At 44.3% G+C, this 25,674-nt stretch overlaps 1 protein-coding gene across 1 annotated transcript in view; it reads left to right on the top strand.

The window, feature by feature from the left end:
- The window catches only part of ksr2 (kinase suppressor of ras 2), a 587,663-nt gene that overhangs the window by 317,951 nt on the left and 244,038 nt on the right, over positions 1–25,674 (top strand). Inside the window, exon 6 of the mRNA XM_070887700.1 lies at positions 24,833–24,902. Coding sequence (XP_070743801.1) covers positions 24,833–24,902 — 70 coding nt within the window. The remainder of the gene's footprint in view (positions 1–24,832; positions 24,903–25,674) is intronic.

The raw sequence follows: 25,674 nt of genomic DNA, 5'->3' as shown, positions 1-25,674 counted from the left end.
GCTGCCTAGCACCGGAATGATCTCCTTTGTATATGTCCGTAGCTGTGCATCAATTGGCAATAATTTTGGCCTCCTGGCCTTGAACGCCCACAACTTGTCGAACTGTTTGATACTCATCAGGGACTGGCTGGCCCCTGTGTCCAGCTCCATTGATACTGGGATGCCATTGAGGAGCAGTTTCATCATTATCGGTGGCATCGTGGTGTATGAACTGTATATGTGCTCGATATGAACTCGCTGAACATCAGCTTCCAGCGATTTCCCCCAGGGTCCATTTGGCCTCGTAGGGCTTACATCATCCCCGTCCTCCTTGTACATCAACCTGGCTGCAGGCTTCCTGCACATACGTGCCAAGTGACCGCTGACATTGAGGTTTCTGCAAGTATATTGCTGATACCTGCAAACTCTGGCTGTGTGTTTGCCTCCACACCTCCAACATGAGCCGTTGTTGGAAACAAAAGGTCCATTACCAGTCGATCGTCTTTGACTGTCTTTGTAACTGTCCTTAAGCGCACCATTAACAGGTGTTGATGGCCCCATTACTGGCCGCATTGTCCCTTGCGATGGCATGAATGGCCGTTCAGCTAGCCATTGCCTCTGTTGAATTCCCCCTTTGTGTTCGACTACATGCTCGGGCATGTCTGATTGCCCCTGTCTGCCTGGAGAACTGTGTGCCGCGTTAACAATGTTGACTCCCTGTCCATTTGCTGCATTTAAACCAAGATTTTTGTCAAACATTATTCTGGTCTCTTCCTCCCCTGAGATAAATGTCTGGGCCATCATAGCCGCCGTTTCCAGGGTCAAGTCTTTGGTCTCAATCAGTTTCCTGAAAACCCCAGCATGCCCGATGCCCTCAATAAAAAAGTCTCGCAGCATCTCCGCTCTGCATGCATCTGGGAACTTACATTGGCTCGCCAGTCGCCGGAGGTCTGCCACGAAGTCTGGAACGCTTTGCCCTTCTCACCGCCGGTGCGTGTAAAACTGGTGTCTTGCCATGTGCATGCTGCTCGCCGGTTTAAAGTGTTCCCCGATCATCTTACTGAGCTCATCAAAAGTCTTGTCCGCCGGCTTCTCTGACGCTAGAAGATCCTTCATCAGGAAGTACGTCCTGGATCCACAAACCGTCAGGAGATGAGCCCTGCGTTTGTCGGCCGAATCCTGTCCCAGCCATTCCTTCGCGACCAAACTTTGCTGTAGTCTCTCAATAAAATCATTCCAGTCATCACCAACACAGTACCTCTCGTCTGTGCTGCTCGTGGCCATGCTCGCGTGGTTTAAATCCCAGTTTCTCGTCGCCAATAATATGTCCTTACTATACAGTATAAATGCACATGAGGCCCATACTTGAGAGAAGGTCACTCTGTGACCAGTAACCTTTATTAGCCAGCACTAAAGTGATGAAGGTGGGTGGAGCTTCCCCTTTTATACCTGAAAGTCCAGTTTAGGAGTGTCTCCCACAAGTTCACCACCTAGTGATCAATGTTCTCACGGTGTACAACTTAGGTCAGTTTATACATGGGTTACAATGTCAGTTAAATACATGACATAAACATTTCAAGGACACCCTCAAAGCCTCCCTGATAAGGTGCAACATCCCCACTGACACCTGGGAGCCCCTGGCCAAAGACCGCCCTAAGTGGAGGAAGTGCATCCGGGAGGGTGCTGAGCACCTCTCGTCGCCGAGAGTATGCAGAATTCAAGCGCAGGCAACGGAAGGAGCGTGCGGCAAACCAGCCCCACCAACCCTTTCCCTCAACGACTGTCCCACCTGTGACGGGGACTGTGGTTCTCGTATTGGACTGTTCAGTCACCTAAGAATTCATGTTTAGAGTGGAAGCAAGTCTTCCTTGATTATGAGGAACTGCCTATGATGATGAACAGGTATTGTGGGAGGAACGGGTTTGAAGCATGCTTATGACAGACACATTCAATAAAAGATTAAAATGCAGAATAATAAATACCTGGGAGTTATTAATCGGTAGTGATCTGATCAAAGGGCTTAGATGACATCCCAAACCACATGAGCAAAACTTGAACAGTTAATAAAAGCCAGATGAACTTCCTGCTTTAAGTTACTCTTTTTAATATGTACAGCTTCATATTTTATTTCTGTTTCATTTGGTCTTCGGTCAGTTTTTTTAGTGATGAACAGCTGTTGGTGTCATTTGCCCTGATGTTCAATTGCAACTTGTCACCTGCAGCAATATTCAAGAATGCTGCCAAATTGATTACATAAGGAAATAATATATTTAATATAGTTGTTTTGATGAGGCGGCACATTGGTGCATCAGTACACTGTGCCATTGTGTGGTGAGACACAGGTTCAATTCTACCACTCTGCTCTGCACCTATGTCAGCTGCAATGTCATGGGGAGGCTCCAGGGGAATAGGGCTCGGAGACCCTTCCCCTGGAAGCTTAAAATGCTTTTTATATCTTATCAGGAGTTCACCAGATGTTGCAAAGGGATACCGGAGAGGTGATATTTCCAGATGGCATCTGTTACTTACACATCATAATTTTACATTTCAGATCAGACTTGCCTTTTGAATACAAACATTAAAAAATTGGGGTGAAAAGGTACTAGTAAAAATCACTGTCGTCCCCCCCGCAATGTAAGAGCAATGTAAAGATATCGGGTTTGATCTGAGGAACAGGCCCTAATATTTTTCTCTGTATATTAGTCCTAATAAACCTGTGAACAGGGCATTTTTTGATTCATTTAATGCGTAGAAGAAAATAGCGGAAATCTCTATTTTACAGCCATTGTTATTTTACGGTAATATGATTGACAGTGCAGACATAAAATGGTAGCACATATTGGTCAGTTTTTTTTTAGTATGGTTGAAAGGAAGCTACAGTATGGATTCAGTGCACAAGGTAAGCACCCAAATATAATTTCTCTCTGAAGTCAGGGTGGGCCCTGAATCAAGATGTAAACTTTCCACTTAGCATGATGTGCTGCCAACATTGCTTCACACCAACGTTAACCGGAGAGTATGACTACATCTCTGGAAATGAGTATTGTGTTTTTCTAAAGTTGCAGTGGCTACATTTGCCTTAACCCTGCTACAAGTAGAATCTGAATTTACCAACCACTGAAAAAGTTGTGGGCCTCATGCTACATGTCTTTAGGTTTTGTATTGGAGACTCACATTAATATGGAATGTGGTTTGAATACTCACACGACTGACCTCTGCTCTTAATTTTATGAGGTGCTATATTTTAAGTGGTCTGCAACAGTCCCGTTAAGGATTACAAATCAGGTTGCTCAACATCGAGTATAATCATGGACACACAATCTGGTATGTCAAGGCCTGGCACACAATCTGGTCTATTTGTTGCAGGGAAGATCAGAGGCATCCAGCATAACAGATGTCAATTAATTCTTCACTCAGTCAACAGATACAGTAGTTTAGCTTTCCAGTGTAGCTACGAGGAAAGGAAAGGAGAGGAAGAGAAGGAGAAGCCTGGGTTGAACTTCAAACTATACTTTGGCAAATAGAAAATGTAGCCCTTTATATGTTGATTTCAAAGCCCTTATTTCCCTCATTCTTTTGACAAAAACTTTAAAAAAATGTGTTCACAGGATGTGGGCGTCGCTGGCAAGGCCGGCATTTATGACCCATTCCTAATTGCCCTTGAGAAGGCGGTGGTGAGTCTCCTTCTTAAATCGCAGAGGGTAGTCAAGAGTCAACCACATTGCTGTGGTTCTGGAGTCACATATAGGCCAGACCAGGTAAGATCAGCAGATTTCCTTCCCTGAAGGACATTAGTGAATTAGATGGGTTTTTACGACAATCCGATAGTTTCATGGTCCCCATTACTGGTGCCAGCTTTTTATTCCAGATTTATTTAACTGAAGTTAAATTCCCTGGCCGTGATGATTGAATTTGAACTCACATCTCTAGATCATAAGTGCAGACCTCTGGATTACTAGTCCAGTAACATAACCACTATGTTACCATTACCTTTATTTAATTTAAAAAAAAATATACAAAATATTCATACTTGATACCTTATGTTATATTAGTTCATTATAAAGCTTTTCAACTACTAATTAACCTCTAACAGTAATAGCGATGGGATTAGTAATTATGAGATCAATTTAAAACCTGAAGTAGAGGATGGGGAAGAGTTTTAAAATTGTATTGCAGGTTGAACCTTTCTTATCCGGGACTCCCTTATCCAACACCACCCCTCGTCTGGCACCATTCCTAGCTGCCGGGTGGCACATGCTCAGAACGCGACCATCAAAATCCTGCTCACCAATATAATCTTTCTCCTTAATCGGCTGCCTCCTCTTCATCGCCCTGCTGGAACTCCTGCAATCACAGTCCTCGGGCCGGCCACTCCTCCCCACAGCGCTCCCTCCGGGGGGGTCGAGCCGTCTCTTCGAGGCCCGCTGGCTCTTCTGGGCCCGCCGGGGCCCGCTGGCTCTCCTGAGCCCATCGGCTCTTCGGAGCCCCTGCACACTGATTGGTTGACTGACTGACTGACAATCGGTCCAGCCAATCAGCGCACAGACACACTTACCCCAGCAACAGCACTTAAAGGCGCAGTCCACCCAAGCACACAATCTCCCCCTCATCCGGCAAAATCCCTCGTTCAGGACAGGCCAAGTCCCGAGGGTGCCGGGTAAGGGAGGTTCAACCTGTACTTTTATTATGATTCAAAGAAAAATAAGAAATTCAAATGGTAATAGAGACTTCCACTTTTTTTGTCTTCCTTGCTAATCAATTTAATCCATTATATACATGGACATGTACATTTATAGATAGTTACGTGTTCATTGACATATCTATCTCCATGTGCATTACAGGTTCTCACAATCATAGAAACATAGAAACATAGAAAAATAGGTGCAGGAGTAGGCCATTCGGCCCTTCTAGCCTGCACCGCCATTCAATGAGTTCATGGCTGAACATGCAACTTCAGTATCCCCTTCCTGCTTTCTCGCCATACCCCTTGATCCCCCTAGTAGTAAGGACTTCATCTAACTCCAAATTCTAATATCAAACCATTGATATTCAAATGCCCATCATACACTCTTGCCATACATTTAACATGTGTTTTTCATCTGTTATCTGGCAAGTCCAACTTCACTTTGTCAGTTGTCAGTTTCAATGTCATCTTAGATTTGATATTCTTCGGAAAATTTGGAGGTTCTTTGATACTACTCACCATCTGAGAACTACTATGAACGCAATTGCAAAATTTAAATCAAAGTAGCTTGAAAATGTGTATGATATTACCCAACAGTAACATAAATATATAGAATTATAAAATTATTGGCAATAGATAAGCAACAAGATAATTAGAATGCTAATCTACTTACATTTCAAAGCTTATTCTGTTATTCCAGTGGGAGTCCAACGAAATTTGCAAATAAGTGGTCATGATGCTTAGTTATTTGATGAACGAGACACACAGATGAAAAAAAAATGCCGATCTGTGAAATGTTTAGTTCATTAGCTGCCACTCTGCAAAAAAAAACAAGCACAATAGGTGCAATGTCTGAAGAGAATTGCAGGGAATATAAAAAAGAAAGGCAGCATTAAACTTACTGGACATTAATTATTCAGCTTAATAGCAAAAAGACATTAAATTAGAGGGTGAATTTCTGTAGGGGGTTCTCCGATTGTCCAACATAACTTTGGTGGAAGACCAGGTGAGGCCGAAATTGCCCCTTCCCTTAAGCCTGTTACCGGCCACGCTGCAGTGTGCAATGGCTGCTGAATTTTTGTGTAATTGCCGCTATTTTGAAAATTCCGCTCCTGTGGTACCCCAGCGGTGACCTGCTCCCCCCGCCCACCGCTCCGCTGCTGCCGATCCATCCATCCTAAGTGCATCATAAGAGTGCACACCACTGATGTTCCCCCCGGTGGCGAAATTCCGCCGAAAAAATCTTGCCCCTGCCGTGCGATGCCCAAAGCAGCTTTTTTCTACCGTTGCAGTGAGGCTGTAGTCCTTGTAAAATGGCGGTGCGGCTCCTATTAAAGGGGAGGACCTGCTGCTGCTGCCATGTTTTATTTTGTCAGTCGACTGGCACGTCGGGCTGACAATTATGCCCCCGGGTTCGGCCGGGCCGCCAACAGGCAGCCTGGCACCCCCTCTTGGGTGCTAGGCCGCTGGTCCGGCTGAAATCCTCCCTGGTGGCCCAGTGGACTGACCTTAAACAATTGCGCAGGCTCTCCCCTTTAAGTGAAGGGGAGAGCCGCGGTGACGCAGCACCGTGATGATGTCCTCCGTGCTACGCTGATGATTGACAGCGGTGGCCACTCTGCCCGCTCCCAACTTCCGCCCTTTTAGTGTGCTCACTGGCGCACTACCGCCCCCATTATGACCGACTTCTGGTCTGCCAAAATAAAACAAAGAGCATAATTTCGCTCAAGACACCACCGCATCCACCCCGCCAGTAAAAACACGAGAAACAGGGTAGCTGCGCCCCGTTTCCAACGGTGGGCAATATCGGCCCCCAGATGTTTTAGCGGATATTTTGTCAAAGTAACAGCAGATGATGGAGAGGAGGGAACCCCACTCCATGTGACAACTAAACCCCAACATTTTCTACATAGCATTCGAAATGTACGATATCCATCATTGTACCATATCATCTAAACTTCTAATCATATAGGTGCAGCTAATATTTATTTAACATAATTTGGAGTGAAATAACATAGACTTTAAATACATTGAACACAACTGAGATATAGAAATGTTCATTTTTCTTTGATTGTTTCACATTCATCTGATTACCAACAGCCCTTCATCCTATGTACAATATGCAGTGTTATGGGTGGTAATTTTAACAACCTTGATCTAGGTGTCAGTCATGGCTCAGTGGGTAGCACTGTCACCCTTGAGTTAGACAATTGTGGGTTCAAGTCCCACTCCAGAGCTTGAACACAAAATCTAGACTGACACTGCAATGCAGTTCTACACTGTCAGAGGTACTGTCTTTCAGTTAAACCATGAAGTCTGCCCTCTCAGGTGGATGTAAAAAAATTCCATGGCACTATTTCAAACAAGAACAGGTGAGTTTTTAACATAATTAAAAACAGATTATCCGGTCATTAGCACATTGCTGGTGTGGGATCTTACTGTGTCAAATTTCCTACATTACAATGGTGACTACACTTCAAAAGCACTTCATTGCCTGGAAAGCACTGAGATCATGCTCGGTGCTATATAAATACAATTCTTTCTTTAACCTGCTGGGTTAGATGGCTATTTTATAACCTGCTTGATTTTACTCTCAGTAAAACGAGTGGCGGATCCGAATCCGCCAATTTCTTCGCCTGGCAGGTTAGGTTAAAATTATCCCCACGGATTCTGCCTAATTTATTTTATCCCCCAAATGGGGCAAATAGCTGCAAGTAATTTTTTAAGAAGAGAAGATACAATTAATATTCTCTGTTACAACCCAAGGATATTATTCTGATATGTTAATGTGCATTATTATTATAATGTCCTGTCTGGTTTTCTTTCACAGATGACATTCCCATGATCTCAAGAAGACTCAAGAGTGCTTAGTAGAATTTGATTATCTGCTATCTCTGCATTGACTTAGAATTCTACATTTCTTTCATAACCAAATATCTGCCAAGCTTCTTTTTAAAGTGGCTAACCAATGTAGCATTAAACACTCCCGATGAGAGTTTATTCTGCATATCTACGACTCTGAATGGAGGCACGGGAAGCACTATACTAAAGAGGATCTGCTTGTATTACCAAACCCAGCTTCCTGCATCAATGTTTTAGTCTTTAGAAATGTGTGCATATATTTTAACCATTACCCTGATTAGTTTGCATATAGTCTGAAAGGTCATTCTTCCCCTGTGCTACTTGTTTCGAGCTGCCTCATTGACAGCATGCAAAATAATGTACCATTCAATTGTCCCATCACTGAGGTCAGCCTGTTATTTATTAAAGATACATTGGGCCTAAAATCCCGCTTTCTTCTTCCCGCGGGCATTCGAATAAAAATAGGAGAAAATATGCACACTTACCTTTTGGTTGATCGCTCACCAGAGATTCCGGACTCGAGGCCTCCTCTTCTTGCACAACGGAGCATGTTCATGTTGGGACGTCCGTAGGAGTCATGTGGGCCTAGACACCCAATCACAGTAAAGTATTTTCTCATTCATAGTAATAGGAGTTTCGTAAGTCCGAAGCTCCTCTATTACTATGAATGAGAAACATACCCAAACACTGCATAACATTTTTTTAAAACACTTCACATAAATACATTGTAGAAATCAAAGTTGATAGAAATGTTTTTGAAAAAAACATTTTCCCGATTAAAAAAAAAAGTTTTAATTATGATTTAAAATAAAATGACCTGATATTTATTTCTAAATTTAAAAAAAATATGTTTTTGATATGTTTTAAAACTCTTACGCTGGTAAAAGTAGGCCTTGCACCTGCTTTTACCAGGTGCAAGAGTTTTTAGGACATTCACAAGGAAAGAGATGGGCAAATAGTGCAATCTCTGCCATGTGAATGTCCTTCTCCCCCAGCTGCATGCGATCTGTCAGGCCAGAAACTTGGCAGATTGGAAAAGCTGGTTTTTGGCACATGCGCGTTGCGCGCTAAAAAACGGCTTTTGCGATGCCTTCCCGGGTCCGTACACACTCCGTATGGACCCGGGAAGGCCGGAATTCCAGGGCCATTATACCATGGATACTAGTCTGAAACCAGCATTAACAGCGTGTGCAGCTGAGCAGACTTGAATTACACTGCCGGTTACTTCTCACCCAGTGGCAGGGGAGCATTGTGCATTCACGTACGATGATTTGCTCCTTGGACAGGCAGTTTTTAATAACATTTTTGAGAGGGCAAGAACGTCAACTTTCTCCTCGTATTAAAACATTGAAACTATAGCTTATAAACTGGCCAGGAAGTCCAATTAAGTTATTGTACTATATGCAGTGTAAAGCACAAGCACTTTAGGACTTTCTGCCCTTCTTTTTCTGGATATTTCAGTTTCAGTATTTTAAACACTCTCATCGGTGATTCTTAGCTCCCTGCAATCGTAAAAAATATGTCCACTAGCCCTGATATTTATGTAATTTATGAAATTATGCCCATGGATAACAAATATCAAACCTTTTATTAGATTTGCTTTCACTACTAGATCTATTCTGTAACTTTATAGAATATACCTCATGCCTCCAGATTGTTGAATAACTCAGGCTCATAAATACTTCCCAAACTGATATTGAGGCACATGCATTTGAATAACTGTCAGCTAAGTCCAAAAAGGGTGTCAGTCATGTACATAACTGAACTGATCACATGGTACACTTTTATAGAACTGTGTGGCTTGGCTGCTCCCTCAAGCCAACAGTCTCAGAGACAACTAAACAGAGGTCCTCACCACATTGCATCAGGTTAGGTTGGAGACATGATTTGGACTGCAGCTAGCTTTTAATTCCTTGTGAGATCTCTTAAATTTTCAATGAGATTCGAAATCCGGTAGTAGGTTAAAGTAACTTTATTTCAGCAGCTGCTTCTTGGCAGAGTTCCAGCTCTTTGTTACACTGCAGCACATGTCTAAAAATGGCTGAATTTATACCGGATCAGCTTACAACAATTAATTCACCCCCTTTGATACTTTTGGCTCAATTGACTCAACAGTATGAGTTGTTAACCCATGGTTGGCCCTCAGCGCAAAGTCCTGAGATGTCAGGTGTGATTGATGGCTTAATGCATCGTGCCATTTCATACGTACGCAATCTAACTGCTGTCTGTGTTTTCTCCCAACTTTGCAGCTTGCTTGTATTCTCTATCATTCCTTATATATCATGACTGAATTAAAATAACCACTACCGAGCTGAACAAAAACAAAAGCGCTTCATTTTTGTCACAGGGTACTAGTGGTGGTCTCACACTTCCTGACATAAGTGGGAGCCAGATACAACAACAACCTATATTTATGTAGTGCCCTTAACATAGTAAAACGTCCCAAGGCACTTCATAAAAGTATTATAAAAATATTGATACCAAACCACATAAGGAGAAATTAGGGCAGTTGAAGAAGTAGATTTTAAGGAGCGTCCTAAAGGAGGAAAGGGAGGTAGAGAGGCAGAGTGGTTTATGGAAGGAATTCCAGAGCTTAGACCCGAGGCAACAAAAGGCTCGGCCACCAATGGTTGAGTGATTATAATCAGGGATGCTCAAGACGGCAGACTTAGAAGAGCGCAGGTATCTCAATGGGGGGAGTTATGGGGTTGGAGGAGATTACAGATATAAGGAGGGACGAGTCCATGGAGGGATTTGAAAACAAGGATGAGAATTTTGAAATCAAGGCATTGCTTAACTAGGAGCCAATGTATGTCAGCGAGCACAGGGGTGATGGATGAACGGGACTTGGTGCAAGTTAGGACACGGGCAGCCAATAGCTTCCTGATTTCCAAATTACACTACTGCTCGAGTGCCAGTGTGCAATAAAAATCACTTCACATTAAAGTGAAAGCCTAGTAGAATGGAATTGTAATTGACAAGCTATATTATTCTATTATTATAAAGCTTGTGTCGGTGTGAATATATGTCTGTGTTTTGTGCTGTAATGGTGTAGACTCCCTTCAATCAATCAGATTACGGAAGTGGAGACTACTGTTGCTTCAGCCAATCACATGTGAGGACTTGAACAAATCAAATCTCAAAGACCACTATCCCATCAACCTGCCTGTTCATCCAGATAGGATCCCAAAACCAGGAACAAATTAGATCCCAGAATCATCTCACCAAGCACCTGCCAGATCCTAGAGGTCTCTCTATGGTGTAATTTCTCATTGAATCAATCATTACAATGGCCAATCACATGTTACCAAAAATATTTCTGTGACATGCAGCTGCCATGACAACTCCTCACTCACCTGGCCATTGATATACAAACAAACAAACTCACCGATAACTTTTCCTATCCCACCTTCCATTTGCCCTGATGTCTTTCCTCTGCCCATACAAAATCAACAGACTTGACCCTGGGTACACCCTCTCTTGATAGCAACTAGCACCATATCCAGCCATACCACAACTCCAGAGACTGCCCAATTCAGGTCCAATATGGAGAACGCACATTAATGCACAGCAAGCCAAGTCATATGATTGGTGACAACTGCATTTTCCTGCTTGATCCCTCCATTGACTCTGTACTCAGGACTGGATCATTGGACTCCCCTTTCTCTAACCTGTGCCCACCAGTGGCTCTCCTTGGTGCTGCACACTGCTCGGTGTACATTATTAAGATTAAGAGCAGCAGAAATGAAGGGAAAGTAACAGAAACACAAGAAAGGAGTAACAGAGACATAAAATGAGAAAGAAAAATAGTAACCAAGGCACTGAAACAGATTAAAAGAAAAGGGAAGGCTAAGGGAAATGCAGAACAAAGTAATAGAAAGAAACACAAAATGTCAAGAGTTTGCTGAGAGGGAGAAAACACATAATAGGTAGTAACAGACATAGAGCAGTGAAATTAGTCGAGGAGAGTAGTGCAAAAGGCGTGATAGTGAATCGGCTGCCCACTTTACAGCCAATTTGAGTGCAATGAATAAGAAAATTGGGCAGGGGTGAAACAGATTAACGATTCACTCTAGCCCATTGTGTGCTACCCGCCCCCCCGCCCCCCCCCCCCCAAGACCAATTTCACCCCGGAGAAGTCATAAATGAGCAGCCAAACTTTGGCCCTGCATAAGATAAGCTGCAGTGGCAGCAAGATCTCCACCAACCCCTAAACGTCCTTCCTCTAGAAAGCACAAAGATCTCCATAAATATTACCAGCAGAAGCAGTCTATCTTCAGTCTCTCAGGCCTGCCCTTAAGTGCTCCCAGTCCTCACCCTTGCCCCAGCACTTAATCAAAGCCCTTGAGAGACAACTGTAAGACCTTGATAAGAAACAAAGCAACAATGTCAATTCATCACAAGTAATATAAATGGAACGCTCACTCCCTGCCCCAAACTACCCATGAGCTATGCCATGGGAGATGTTGTAGTTGAATTTAATTTACCAGGACTGAAGACATTCTGTTAAATCTGACGTGTTTCGCATGAAACTGTTGGCTATTGGATGTTCAAAATTCACTAGTAATGAAATCAGATCACTTAAAGTGGAAGCAGTACTAATCCTCACCTTATTAGCAACAAATATGATGGGAGAGTAAGGAAAGATAAGATAGTTTTGAAAATAAACACTTTGTTATGTCTTTAGATGCTCTGATAATGACTCCACGAGGCAAAGTATTGCACTTGAACTATAGTGACCTTAGTCCATGTAATATAACTCCAGAGTGAGGATACCACATGGTGGACTCCCTTTTATACCTGGGTACCTGTGGTGTACAGGTGACCCCTGGGCCTCCACCAGTTGCACCCTCTGGTGGTGCCAGCATAGTGTATACAGTGTGAACCTTGTTGATGGTACCTCCGGTAAACATATCTCCATCTTATGCAACTATACTGTGACTACACAGAGAGTATATCTATAGTGTACATATAAAACACACTTGAAGACAGCAAGGAGACAAAAGGCTTAGGCAGCCCTTTGAAAAGACAGACAGAATGGTTCTTAGACTCATTCATTTTTATATTCTCTGAATATAATGAAGCCAGTGTGAGCTTCATAGGCAGTCATTTGTGTTGCACTAAGTCATCTTTACTAAGAACAAGTAACCATGCTTACAAAAGGCTGAGTTTTTGAATTGTTAAAATCCATGGGGTGGAAATTCGCGCCTCTGTTGCGGCATTAATCCAAGCGGAGCAGTAAATTTTGCACCGGCAAATGGTTTGCGTCTGCCGCTGCAAATTCATCAGCTGGGCCCTGAGCTTGGAGTGGAGCGCTAAGGGAGGCATTGCACACCTCTTTTAGAGTGCTAGGTCAGCTGAGCAAGTGAAAATCCCGAGCTAAGCAGTCGCCCTCAGAGCAACCTAAGAGAGGCCTTGGGGGGGGGGGGGGGGTTGGAAAAATAATTCTGAAAAAAAAACCACCGAAAACACTCCCAATACATAACTCATGCCACCACAACATAAATAGCAAAAGAGAAAATCAATCACAGTTACCTCAGGTTGATATTACTTACCTCATTGCAGCCGCTACAGCTTGGAATGCCAGCATCCACAGGTGTTTCCACCAGGTGCTCTACAGAACGCTGTGGGTCGGGCACTCTCCAAATATCAAGCTGGTGTCGCAACCAGGGGCGTTGCACACTGGCTCGTCTCTTCCAGGCGGTAATGTTCCTCGCCCCCTCGAAACTGGCACCGAGTGTCCCGATAGGCACTGGAAGCTGGCCGCTCACTTGGAAGTGCTTACCGCCGTCATTGCTGCCTCTCCGGGGCGCTAACAGGCGACAGAAGTCCGAAAATCCAGCCCTTTAAGCAAAGGGTTTTAACATCCATAAACTCCCATCTGAGTAAAACAATTTTACATACAGACACTTAGAGACAAACTCATAGCTTCTTAATTGGTGTAGCTCTCGGCAATGTTATCTCCTTGGAACCACTCGCCCCCATACATAGGAGGTTAGGTACAGGGCACAATCTCTTGGTCAAAAAGGATCAGAACTCTAGAACAAAATGTTTAATAAAGTACATTTGTTTTCTCTCTCGAAGGGCTGTTAACCTCTAAGAATTGATAAGGTTCATTACACGAACTGTCAGTTAAGATGGAACTTGTACAGAAGCATGGGAGTTTAGCTCTTGTTGACAGAAATGTTTAAACTGTAATGTACAAATTGTCAACTCTGTTTTATTGCTCAAATACTCTATGTATATATTCAACCTGCTTTTAATCTGTAACTCCATATTAGACTCGATTTATGTTACTGATTTATTGCAGTCATTTTTTTGTGACCTTTGTAAATAGTACCTAAACATTATATCCAGGGGGCTTGGTAGTGCACTGACTTCAATACCGTTCAACTATCAGACCTGGAATTGAAGCCAACCCAGACTGTCTCCTCACTCAGTTAGTTTTAAAAGTCCTGCATGAGATAAGCATGGGCGGTCACAAGCCAGTTCCTAGTGGACATGGGGCTAGAACCTCCACTTTTGTGCTTATCGCCCAAAAATGGGCGTTATTTCCAGCATGGGCATTAAAAAAGGTCACCGGCTTCTCGCCCATTCTCAAAACACCTAGTTTACATTTTTGAAAATGGGCGTTACCGCGAGCAATATCAAATGGACGGTAGTGTTCAATTTTTTTGACCTTCTGCCGTAAAGTGTGGCCATCCTTAGCAACGGCATGGCAACGTTCGATTCCCGCGATTCAGGAGGTCAAGGGTCATCATGACATGCGCAGAAGAGGAGATAGAGAGAGAAGGAGCTCAGAGGCACTGAAAGCGTATGTGGCTGTGGTGTGTGCTTGTCTGGCTGTTGTGGGAGGCATGACGGAGATTGACCAGTAGCAAAAAGCCTACTCAACACCAAGAACATAGTTGGCACCGAGTTTTTGTCCAACAAATAAGATATAACATGGAAGGGATGGAGGAGGCCCTGGAACTGGTAGCCAGGAACACTGGTGGCAGAGGGCTCCCAGTGGTCCCCGAGCACGGCACTCCACCCCTAGGTTCCGCAAATGACAGATGAGAGCAAGGACCAAGATGCTGCTTCTGCATAAGAATGTTGCTCCCTTGGCACCCCCCGTTCCCGTATCCATGCAATGACCGCATCTGCCTTCATCCCCCCCAATGAGGCACCGCCTGAGGACCTCCTCGGCCAGGCGCCATGGAGCGAGGAGGAGAAGGGGAGGGGGGAAGGAAAGTGACGTGCATGTGCGTAGGTGATGGCTGTGTTATATCTCCATCTGGGTGTTTGCAATTTGTTGCAATGTAGGGGGGCTGGGGACCATGCTCCTGCTTTGCCTTTGTATTCTGTGTTGCTGGTCATGTCGAACATGTGATTTATATCAATGGTGGAAAAAGTGGGATGTGGGCGGGGGTTGGGTGTTATTGGCTGTGATACTTATGATTTCAGACCAATGTTAGTACTAAACTTTTGTTATTGAACATTACCTTGTTACGCATTGTCTCAGATAGCTGCACCGTTACACTGGTGATTCCTTACCGTGAAAGAGTTAAATACAACTTAACATCAATCAACGTAAACTTTAACTGGCACCAAGGTGATGGGCACCATTGATGTCTGAGCTGCACACACAGCAGTGTGTCAGCATTGTCACTCACATCAGCGCTCTTTCAGGCAAAACTTTCAGATATCAGCTCCTCACATAAGAGTGGGATTTAACAAATGCCAGCCACACCGCTGGTGTTCGTTTCGGTTAGTTCCACTTTTTGTGGGTGTTTTTTTGAGCGAGCGATATTGTGGGCGATATGTGTGCGAAGTGGTGAAATTGACGATGGGCGATCTCCATGGCCGCTAGTTTGGGTAAATATGCTCTTTACAACAAAAAACAGTGGGCGGGTGTTCATATTAAATCTCAACATTAATTCCGTGTGGAAAGTAACGCTGGGCGATATTATGGGCGTTGATTTCGCCCATTCTGTTGATTCCGCCCCAAAAATGTGGCCGGACGGTAATATTTTTTCCCGCCGTTAAGCACATTGGGAAAATAACACAAGGCAGTAAGTTTCCTAAGCAAGCCCATCAGTTTTCATTTTGTGCCAAAATCGGCGATATATGGGCGTTATAAGTCATTTCAGTGGTAAAATGGGTGTTGTGGGCGTTAAGCATGCAAAAAAAGTGGAGGTTCTAGCCCATGGTCCCACAGTACAAAATTGACCATAAATTGGTATTCTCACATAGAGGTCATCAGTGGACATTGGGATTGTGGGCATCATCCTAATTATGTTGACATATTGAAGTCATACAGACTGTAACAATGGAAAATATTTACAATCTGATGAATCTTACATTCCATGCTTACATTCAATCTTATTCTCCCCATTTGCATTGATATCCTCAGGCAAGGGATGGTAGTACCTCCGAATAAAACATTCAACAAATTGCCATCGGTATGGCATAAAACAGAGGCAAGGCTGAATTTATCTACATTGCCTGTATAGTTCCCATCACTCTCAGGTTTTGAATGACATCTTTGTGCTGCATCATAATGTTTTAATTCTTTGCACATTCTGCCCTTTTTATTCCTTAGAAGAGGGTCAGCTTTACTGAAACAGTATTTAGATATCATGCTGTAAGCTTGGAAGCAGGTGATTTTTTTTATGATTGAATTTAACATTTTATTTAAGCAGAAGACATTCTAGTGCGAAATTTGGAGCTCTCAGATTAAACTTTCATAGGTCAGGAGATGGGACTTTTTATTTTAATGTTGTATTATCCAGAATATTAGAAATTGTCATGTATTTTACTGTCATTGTAACCCATGTATAAACTGACTTAAGTTGTACACTGTGAGAATATTGACCACTAAGTAGTGAACTTGTGGGAGACACTTCTAACCTGGATTTTCAGGTATAAAAGGGGAAGCTCCACCCACCTTCATCACTTCAGTGCTGGCTAATAAAGGTTACTGGTCACAGAGTGACCTTCTCTCAAGTATGGGCCTCGTGTGCATTTATACTGTATAGTAAGGACTTAACAGTGGCGACGAGAAACTGGGATTTAAACCACGCGAGCATGGCCACTAGCAACACAGACGAGGGGTACTGTGTTGGTGATGATTGGGACGATTTTATTGAGAGACTACAGCAAAGTTTCGTCATGAAGGAATGGCTGGGACAGGATTCGGCCGACAAACACAGGGCTCATTTCCTGACGGTTTGTGGATCCAGAACGTACTCCCTGATGAAGGACCTTCTAGTGCCAGAGGAGCCGGCGGACAAGACTTTTGAAGAGCTCAGTAAGTTGATCGGGAAACACTTTAAACCAGCGAGCAGCATGCACATGGCGAGACACCGGTTTTACACGCACTGGCGGCGAGAAGGGCAAAGCGTTCCAGACTTCGTGGCAGACCTCCGGCGACTGGCGAGCCTATGTAAGTTCCCAGATGCATGCAGAGCGGAGATGCTGCGAGACTTTTTTATTGAGGGCATCGGGCATGCTGGGGTTTTCAGGAAACTGATTGAGACCAAAGACTTGACCCTGGAAAAGGCGGCTTTGATGGCCCAGACATTTATCTCAGGAGAGGAAGAGACCAGAATGATGTTTGACAAAAATCTTGGCTTAAATGCAGCAAATGGACAGGGAGTCAACATTGTTAATGCGGCACACAGTTCTCCAGGCAGACAGGGGCAATCAGACATGCCCGAGCATGTAGTCGAACCCAAAGCGGGAATTCAACAGAGACAAAGGCTAGCTGAACGGCGATTCATGCCATCCCAAGGGACAATGTGGCCAGTAATGGGGCCATCAACACCTGTCAATGGTGCGCTTAAGGACAGTTATAGAGACAGTCAGAGACGATCGACTGGTAATGGACCTTTTGTTTCCAACAACGGCTCATGTTGGAGGTGTGGAGGCAAACACACAGCCAGAGCTTGCCGGTATCAGCAGAAACTGCAACGTCAGCGGTGACTTGGCATGTATGTGCAGGAAGCCTGCAGCCAGGTTGATGTACGAGGAGGACGGGCACGATGTAAGCCCTACGAGGCCAAATGGACACTGGGTGATATCGCTGGAAGCTGATGTTCAGCGAGTTTATGTGGAGCACATGTACAGTTCATACACCAGGATGCCACCGATAATGATGAAAGTGCACCTCAATGGCATCCCAGTATCAATGGAGCTAGACACAGGGGCCAACCAGTCCCTGATAAGTATCAAACAGTTCGACAAGTTGTGGGCGCCCAAGGCCCGGAGGCCAAAATTATTGCCAATTGACGCACAGCTACGGACATATACAAAGGAGATCATTCTGGTGCTAGGCAGCGCCATGGTAGTCGTAACTCACAAAGATTTGGAGAACAGGTTTACCACTCTGGATTGTCCCGGGGGATGGCCCCGCACTGCTGGGGAGGAGTTGGCTTGCTGATATGAACTGGAAATGGGGCGATGTCAATGCAATTTCTTCTGTGGAGCGAATATCATGCTCACAGGTCCTGGACAAATTTGACTCACTATTTCAACCCGGCATTGGCACTTTCATGGGGACCAAGGTAATAATTCACATAAACCCGGACGCCAGGCCAGTACACCACAAGGCCAGGGCGGTGCCGTACGTGATGCGGGAAAAGATAGAAGGCGAATTGGACCGCCTGCTGAGGGAAGGCATCATCTCACCAGTCAAATTCAGTGACTGGGCGAGCCCGATTGTGCCGGTGCTCAAGGCGGATGGGTCGGTCAGGATATGTGGTGATTACAAGGCCACCATCAATCGGGTGTCACTCCAAGACCAGTACCCGCTACCGAGAGTGGAGGACCTCTTTGCGACGCTATCTGGTGGCAAAACCTTTTTCAAAATTGGACCTGACCTCAGCTTACATGACCCAGTGAGTCGAAGAAGCTGACCACCATCACAACACACAAGGGGTTGTTTGAGTACAACAGATATCCGTTTGGGATTCGCTCGGCCGCCGCGATCTTTCAACGAAACATGGAAAGCCTCCTCAAGTCGATTCCATGGACAGTGGTTTTTCAAGACGACATCCTCATCACGGGTTGTGATACTGAAGAACACCTCCGCAACCTGGAGGAGGTGCTATGCAGACTGGACCGGGTAGGTCTGCGACTGAAAAAGGTGAAGTGTGTCTTTCTAGCTCCAGAGGTAGAATTCCTGGGGATGAGGGTAGCAGCAGACGGGATCAGACCTATTGGTCCAAAACAGAAGCGATCCAGAGAGCATCCAGACCCCGTAACACGATGGAGCTGCGTTTGTTCCTGGGGCTCCTGAACTATTTTGGCAACTTCCCAAATTGAGCACGCTGTTAGAGCCGCAACACGTGCTCCCATGCAAAGGTCGCGAATGGGTCTGGGGGGACAGCCAGGAAAGGGCTTTTGATAGAACACAAAATCTGTTATGCTCCAACAATCTGTTAACGCTATATGACCCATGTAAGAAACTTGTTTTAACGTGCAACGCATCGTCCTATGGGGTCGGGTGTGTGTTGCAGCATGTTAATGCCAAAGGTCAGTTACAGCCAGTAGCTTATGCCTCCAGAAGTCTGTCCCAGGCAGAACGGGGCTACGGGATGGTAGAAAAGGAAGCGCTTGCATGTGTATATGCTGTAAAAAAAAATACACCAGTACCTGTTTGGCAGGAAATTTGAGCTGGAGACAGATCACAAACCCCTAACATCCCTTTTGGCCAACAACAAGGCCATAAATGCAAATGCATCGGCCCGCATACAGAGGTGGGCACTCACGTTAGCCGCCTATGAAAATACAATTCGGCACAGACTGGGCACTGAAATCTGTGCTGATGCACTCAGCAGGCTCCCACTAGCCACCACCGAGGAGGCAACCGAGCAAGCTGCTGAGATGGTCATGGCTGTTGAAGCTTTCGAAAGTGAAGGCTCACCCATGACAGCCCGTCAGATTAAAGTCTGGACAAATAGAGACTCGCTACTGTCTTTAGTCAAGAAATGTGTCCTGAACGGGGACTGGGCAGCCACGTACAGGGCATGCCCTAAGGAATTTAAACCATTTCACAGGCGCAAGGATGAACTCTCCATTCAGGCCGATTGCCTACTATGGGGAAACCGAGTAGTCATGCCCCAGATGGGCAGAGAGATGTTCATCAGAGAACTCCACAATGAGCACCCGGGCATTGTCATGATGAAGGCAATTGCCAGGTCACACGTTTGATGGCCAGGGATAGATGCAGACCTGGAACATTGTGTTCGCAGGTGCAACACATGTGCCCTGCTGGGCAATGCGCCCAGGGAAGCCCCCCTTAGCCCCTGGTCCTGGCCCGCCAAGCCATGGTCACGCATCCATGTGGACTACGCAGCTCCTTTCATGGGAAAAATGTTTTTGGTTGTAGTAGACGTCTACTCCAAATGGATCGAGTGTGACATTCTCAATTCAAGCACATCCTCTGCCACGGTAGAAAGTCTACGGGCAATGCTCGCCGCCCATGGTCTACCGGACGTCTTGGACAGCGAGAATGGCCCGTGCTTTACAAGCATTGAATTCCAGGACTTCATGGCAGGAAATGGTATCAACCATGTCAGAACGGCACCGTTCAAGCAGGCCTCAAATGTCCAGGCCGAACGAGCAGTGCAGATAATCAAACAGAGGATGCTCAGAATCTAAGGGGGTTCCCTACAAAGCTGCTTATCACGTCTCCTGTTGGCCAATAGATCCAGACCACACTTGCTCACAGGGGTCCCACCCGCAGAGCTGCTAATGAAAAGGACGCTCAAAACCCGGTTATCCCTTATACACCCCACCATGAAAGAAATTGTTCAGAGCAGGCGCCAGTCACAATGTGACTACCATGACGGGAATGCGGGGGCATGATGCATTATGTCAATGGCCCTGTCTTTGTCCTCAATTACGCTGCAGGGCCTAAATGGCTCGCAGGCACTGTGATTGCCAACGAGGGGAATAGGATTCTGGTAGTTAAACTTACCAACGGACAAATCTGCCGCAAACACGTGGATCAAACAAAAAGGAGGTTCAGCAACCTCATAGAAGAAGCAGAGGAAGAACACGATGTTGCGTTCACTCCTCCACAGGTGACCAGAAACAAGCGGAGGAGAGCCCAGTCACTGTGGGCAGTCCAGACAGGCCTGAGTCACCGCAAACAGCAGACATTCAGGCCAGCGCCCAACAACCGGAGCCCCAACTCAGGCGCTCTACAAAGGAGCGTAAACCACCAGAGAGACTTAACCTGTGATCCCAATAAGACTTTAGGGGGGGAGTTGATGTCATGTATTCAACTATCATTGTAACCCATGTATAAGCTGACCTAAGTTGTACACCTTGAGAACATTGACCTCAAGGTGGTGAACTTGTGGGAGACACTCCTAACCTGGACTTTCAAGTATAAAAGGGGAAGCTCCGCCCACCTTCATCACTTCAATGCTGGCTAATAAAGGTTACTGGTCACAGAGTGACCTTCTCTCAAGTATGGGCCTCGTGTGCATTTATACTGTATAGTAAGGACTTAACAGAAATGGTACAACAATCATCAGTCGTGAAGACTGTTTCATCATGTTACTTTAATCTGTTATGTGTGCTTCCCAAAGATGGGCACAATGTGGGTATGTAAGTTACTAGAGCAGTAGCTGGCTTGTTCTGGGCTAACATTTGTAAGGATTGGCTCATTAAACAGGACGTTAGCTCTTTGAACCTGCTTCTAGATTTGGTGTTGCTGTTCATCCAAGTGAAAGCTGGGAGACTATTGGAATAGTTGGTTAAAAGCAATCTTGCATGACTACATTTCTGCATAATTTCCTGGCATTGTATATGTGGCCTACACCCTAGCAGCCAGACCTGGACCCCACGGGCTAGATTCTTCACGGGCGTAATGCTGACGATGCAGATCAGCCATCCATTATAGAAGCTGCTTGATTTTAATTTCCGTGCCCAGGTGGGAAGTTGAAAATCTAACCTAAATGTAACTTTAGCGAAGTGTAATTGTGCCAATTATTGAGAAAATTTGGCTCAATTTTAACACCTGGCCAAACCATCCACGTGTGCCCGTCCGGGAGTGGCAGCGGACAGGGTCAGCTGATTGTTAACAGGCGGGCCTCATTAACATACCGCTTGCTGACTTCCTGAGCAAAAGGGCCAGGAAGTCTGTGGGAAGCAGCTGTTCAGATGTTCAAATCGGGTGACAGGAGGCTGTTGCCGGGGACCCAGGGCAGTGGTTCCCAGCACAAGTTAAGTGCTCCTGTCGGGGAAGGAGGAAGGAAGTGGGGAGAGAGGGGGGAATTCCCGATATAGGGGAGGCCAATGGTTTCCCACTCATGGCTGCTGTTCCCAGCAGGGTGGGGAAGTCAGCACAGCTCCCTCACTTGGACCTCAGGTTAAAATAGCAGATCGGGCCCCATCACCGGAGCTCAACCTGCATATTTAAAGGGGACCTTGCTAGCTTTAAAATTGCAGTAGACCAGATCGGGGTGGGAAGGGAGACATTAAAATCCGTCACCCCTCCCCGCTGCTGCGTTCCATTTTAACTGGTTTCTGCCAGGTGGCAAGAGTTAAAATTGACCCCATTGATTAATCATTTGAAACTTTGGATCATGAGTAGGATCTTATTTTAATGCAAATGTAAAATATGAAGCTAGATTTTTTTTGAATAATATATACTTTTGAACCTCGTTAATATAGTCAAGCACACAGACATATTAATCATGCACAGTGTGCTGTCATTCATTTTCTGTGTAATGGAGAGAAACAAGTTACTGCACTGGAACTTATAATTATTCGGATTAATTGCAGCACCATATGGCAATGATTGAAGATTTTATTGAAGCTAATGATCTGAGCAAGCCGTTCAGTAGGGTGCTGTTTGATTTAGTTGTTGTAATGTTCATAAAACTACAAGGAGTATAAAAGTAATGTTTACAAGATTAACTTTATGAGGATTATTCCCCTGGCTACCCAACAAAAATAATAGTTTCTTTTACAGTCTCGGCAATGATACTCATTATAATTTTAAGTTTGAATGGTATAAAAAAGTGCTTTGTTTGTACTTAAGCAAATTAGGTTTACTATGAAACACAAGTTTGAAGAACCCCTGGCAGTATTCTCATGAGAGGATGTGACATTAGAGTAAACGTTTTGATCAGATTCGCTCAATTTTGGGAAATACATCAGGCGAACCAGATTGGAAAATGGGGCAGAGATCGTTACTCTGATCTCCGGCCACTTTACATCGCGTGTACATTTGTGGGAACAGAGAATGCTGGTATTAGAAGTGCCTACCTGAAACAGGTGGGAGCTCTATTTGAATATTAAAATTAGCCCCAGCCTTTGTTCTGAATGCAACTTTCCGACAGTGCATGCAGAATGCTCAATCGACATTAGGGAATGGTAAATATATGGAAATTCATTTAAAGGACACAAGAAAGCTCAGTTGAGCATTCTTAAGACATTTCCTGACCAATTTTCTCCAATCTCTTTTTGTTCTTTTTCTACTTTGTAATTTAAAAAAAATTCATTCACGGGATGTGAGCATCACTGGCAAGACCGGCACTTATTGCCTATCCTTGATTGCCCTTGAGAAGGTGGTGGTAACTCGCCTTCTTGAACCGCTGCAATCCGTGAGGTGAAGGTACTCCCTCAGTGCTGTTAGCGAGGAAGTTCCAGGATTTTGACCCAGTGATGATGAAGGAACGACGATATATTTCCAAGTCAAGATGGTATGTAACTTGGAGGGGAACTTGCAGGTGACAGTGTTCTTATGCCCCTGCTGCCCTTGTCCTTCTAGGCGGTAGAGATCGCGGGTTTGGGAAGTGCTGTCAAAGAAGCCTTGGCATGTTGCTACAGTGCATTCTGTAGATGGTACACACTGCAGCCGCAGTGTACCAGTGGTGGAGGGAGTGGATGTTTAAGGTGGTGTATGGGGTGCCAATCAAGCGAACTATGTTGTTCTGGATGGTGTTGTGCTTCTTGAGTGTTGTTGCAGCTGCACGCATCCAGTAAACCCCTGCCGTCCCTTGCAAGTATTGGTGCAATTTTGTTTTGTCACCAGCACCATTACATTTTCTTGAGGGAATCCCCTTTATTTGAGAACAATCAATGGAGTGATGCCAAGCGGAATCACCTGCTGGAACCCTCACACCCACATCTACAGACAGATACCTTGCTTTGGCAAAGGATTATTGCATGAGGACGCTCCTATTCCCAAAGCAAGCTGGACAGCAGACCAGATGGCACCACTAAGTATGTGAATGCCTGACCAATTCTAATGCTGGATGCTTCCTCAGAAGCATTCCAGCCACAATATATAATGGTTTCAGTGGTACTGCTTGAAAGAATGATAAAGAGGCCTTGACAAGATATAGCAGACTTGGGAAGCGAAGCACATTTCGAGCACGGTGGTGATGGTGGCGGGGGGGGGGGGAGAGGAGAGGAGAGAGGAAAGTTGAATTTCAAGTATTTTGATCAGCCCTGTGAATAATTTTAGTTGTAAGACTTTTTTTCTCTTTGAGCTTTCTTGCTGTTTGTTCCTCCACCATCAAAGTTGGTTCTTGAAATCAATTTTGTTCCTGCAGCCTTTGAGCTTTGGTGCTTTGGATTTGTTTGCAATTATGTAAGAACCAAAACTGAAGTACTTATTCCACTCGGATGGATAATAAACTCAAGTACATGTGCTACAGGCAGGCAGCAAAACACTTCACTTGAAAAATTTCAGATACATCCCAGTGAGCCTTATCCTATTCATATTCTCATATAAATGACATGTATTTGAATTGTTTGAAGTTCGGTGAGACTTTCACTGTCAGGTTGAAAATAGCACCAATTATTGATTGTAATTGCCCTTAATAAAACAGATAGAAACACCACCACGTTCACTTTGCTGCTTTGTAGAACTAACAAACCCCTTCAACCCACACGAGAGTGCATTAAATCTGAACTGACACTCGGCAGTATAAGTATTCCAGGTGGCTTTTTTTCCTGCTACTCATGGAGTGTCAGTCATGTTATTTTTGAACCTTTTGAACACACACAAAAATAATAGACAAAAGTGGAATTTAAACACTTCTTTGGAGTATCTGGTTTACATAATATTGGTCAAGAATATGCATTTAAGTGATGTGACTATTTCCTGTGCTAATTCTAATCATACTCAGAAAATTGTTAAGCAAATTGCATTTTAAAATGTACTTCTTCACCTGCTTCATTTTTATAATTCTGAAATAAATACAAGTGTAATATGGCTATTCCTATGTTTTGTGTGTAGAATTTTCGAACCACTGACCGATTATCTCACTTGCCTTTTTCTTTCTCTCCCTTTGTTAGATACATTGTCAGTGCCTCGATGGTCCCCACAGATTCCCCGCAGAGATCTGGGGAATTCAATAAAACACAGGTACGGTACAGTAAAATGATATGACGAAAATGTCACTCTAATTAGATAACATGTCGTCAACAAGCCTTAATCACAAGCATAGCAGCAATAGTTGCAGGAGCAAATCAGTAAAACAAAGCAATACAGCTTGAAATTGTTCCTTAGTTTCTTAAAGGTGAAAAGAAAATGAACTGTGAACCTCAAGAAATCTTTGAATAGCACCACAACTCAGTGCATCAGAGATCCCACAGGTGTTGCCAGCTTGCTGGATTTTCACAAATGAATGAATAAAACTGATTAATCTTGAGCACTGCATACACATGATTAAGTTATGAAGGGGCTTTACATGATCAAAGGAGCACATAAAACTCATCAGATTATGTTTGATTTAAAACATACATATGCAAGTCCTTTTCTTTCTCTCTCCCTCTTTATTTCTGTCTAGTTCGTTAGAAAAAGGTGTAGTGCCAGAGGACTGGTGGATAGCTAATGTAATACCTATATTTAAAAAGGGAGATAGAACATGTCCAGGGGACTATAGATCAGTCAGTCTAACATCAGTGGTAGGAAAAATAATGGAATCCCTACTGAAGGAAAAAGTAGAAGAACATCTCGAAACCAAGAATATAATAATGAATAGTCAGCATTGATTTCGATTCTTTGAAGAGGTCACATATTACTTGGAAATAAGAATTTAAATGGGATAGAAGAACAAAAGGATCTAGGAGTACAACTACACAAATCATTAAAAGTAGCGATGCAGGTTAATAAGGCCATTAAAAAAAAGTAAACC

This window comes from Pristiophorus japonicus, chromosome 8, assembly GCF_044704955.1.
Source record: "Pristiophorus japonicus isolate sPriJap1 chromosome 8, sPriJap1.hap1, whole genome shotgun sequence".
NCBI classification, from domain to species: Eukaryota; Metazoa; Chordata; class Chondrichthyes; family Pristiophoridae; genus Pristiophorus; species Pristiophorus japonicus.
Note: the sequence above shows the minus strand (reverse complement) of the source record. Positions and strands in the feature narration are given on the sequence as shown.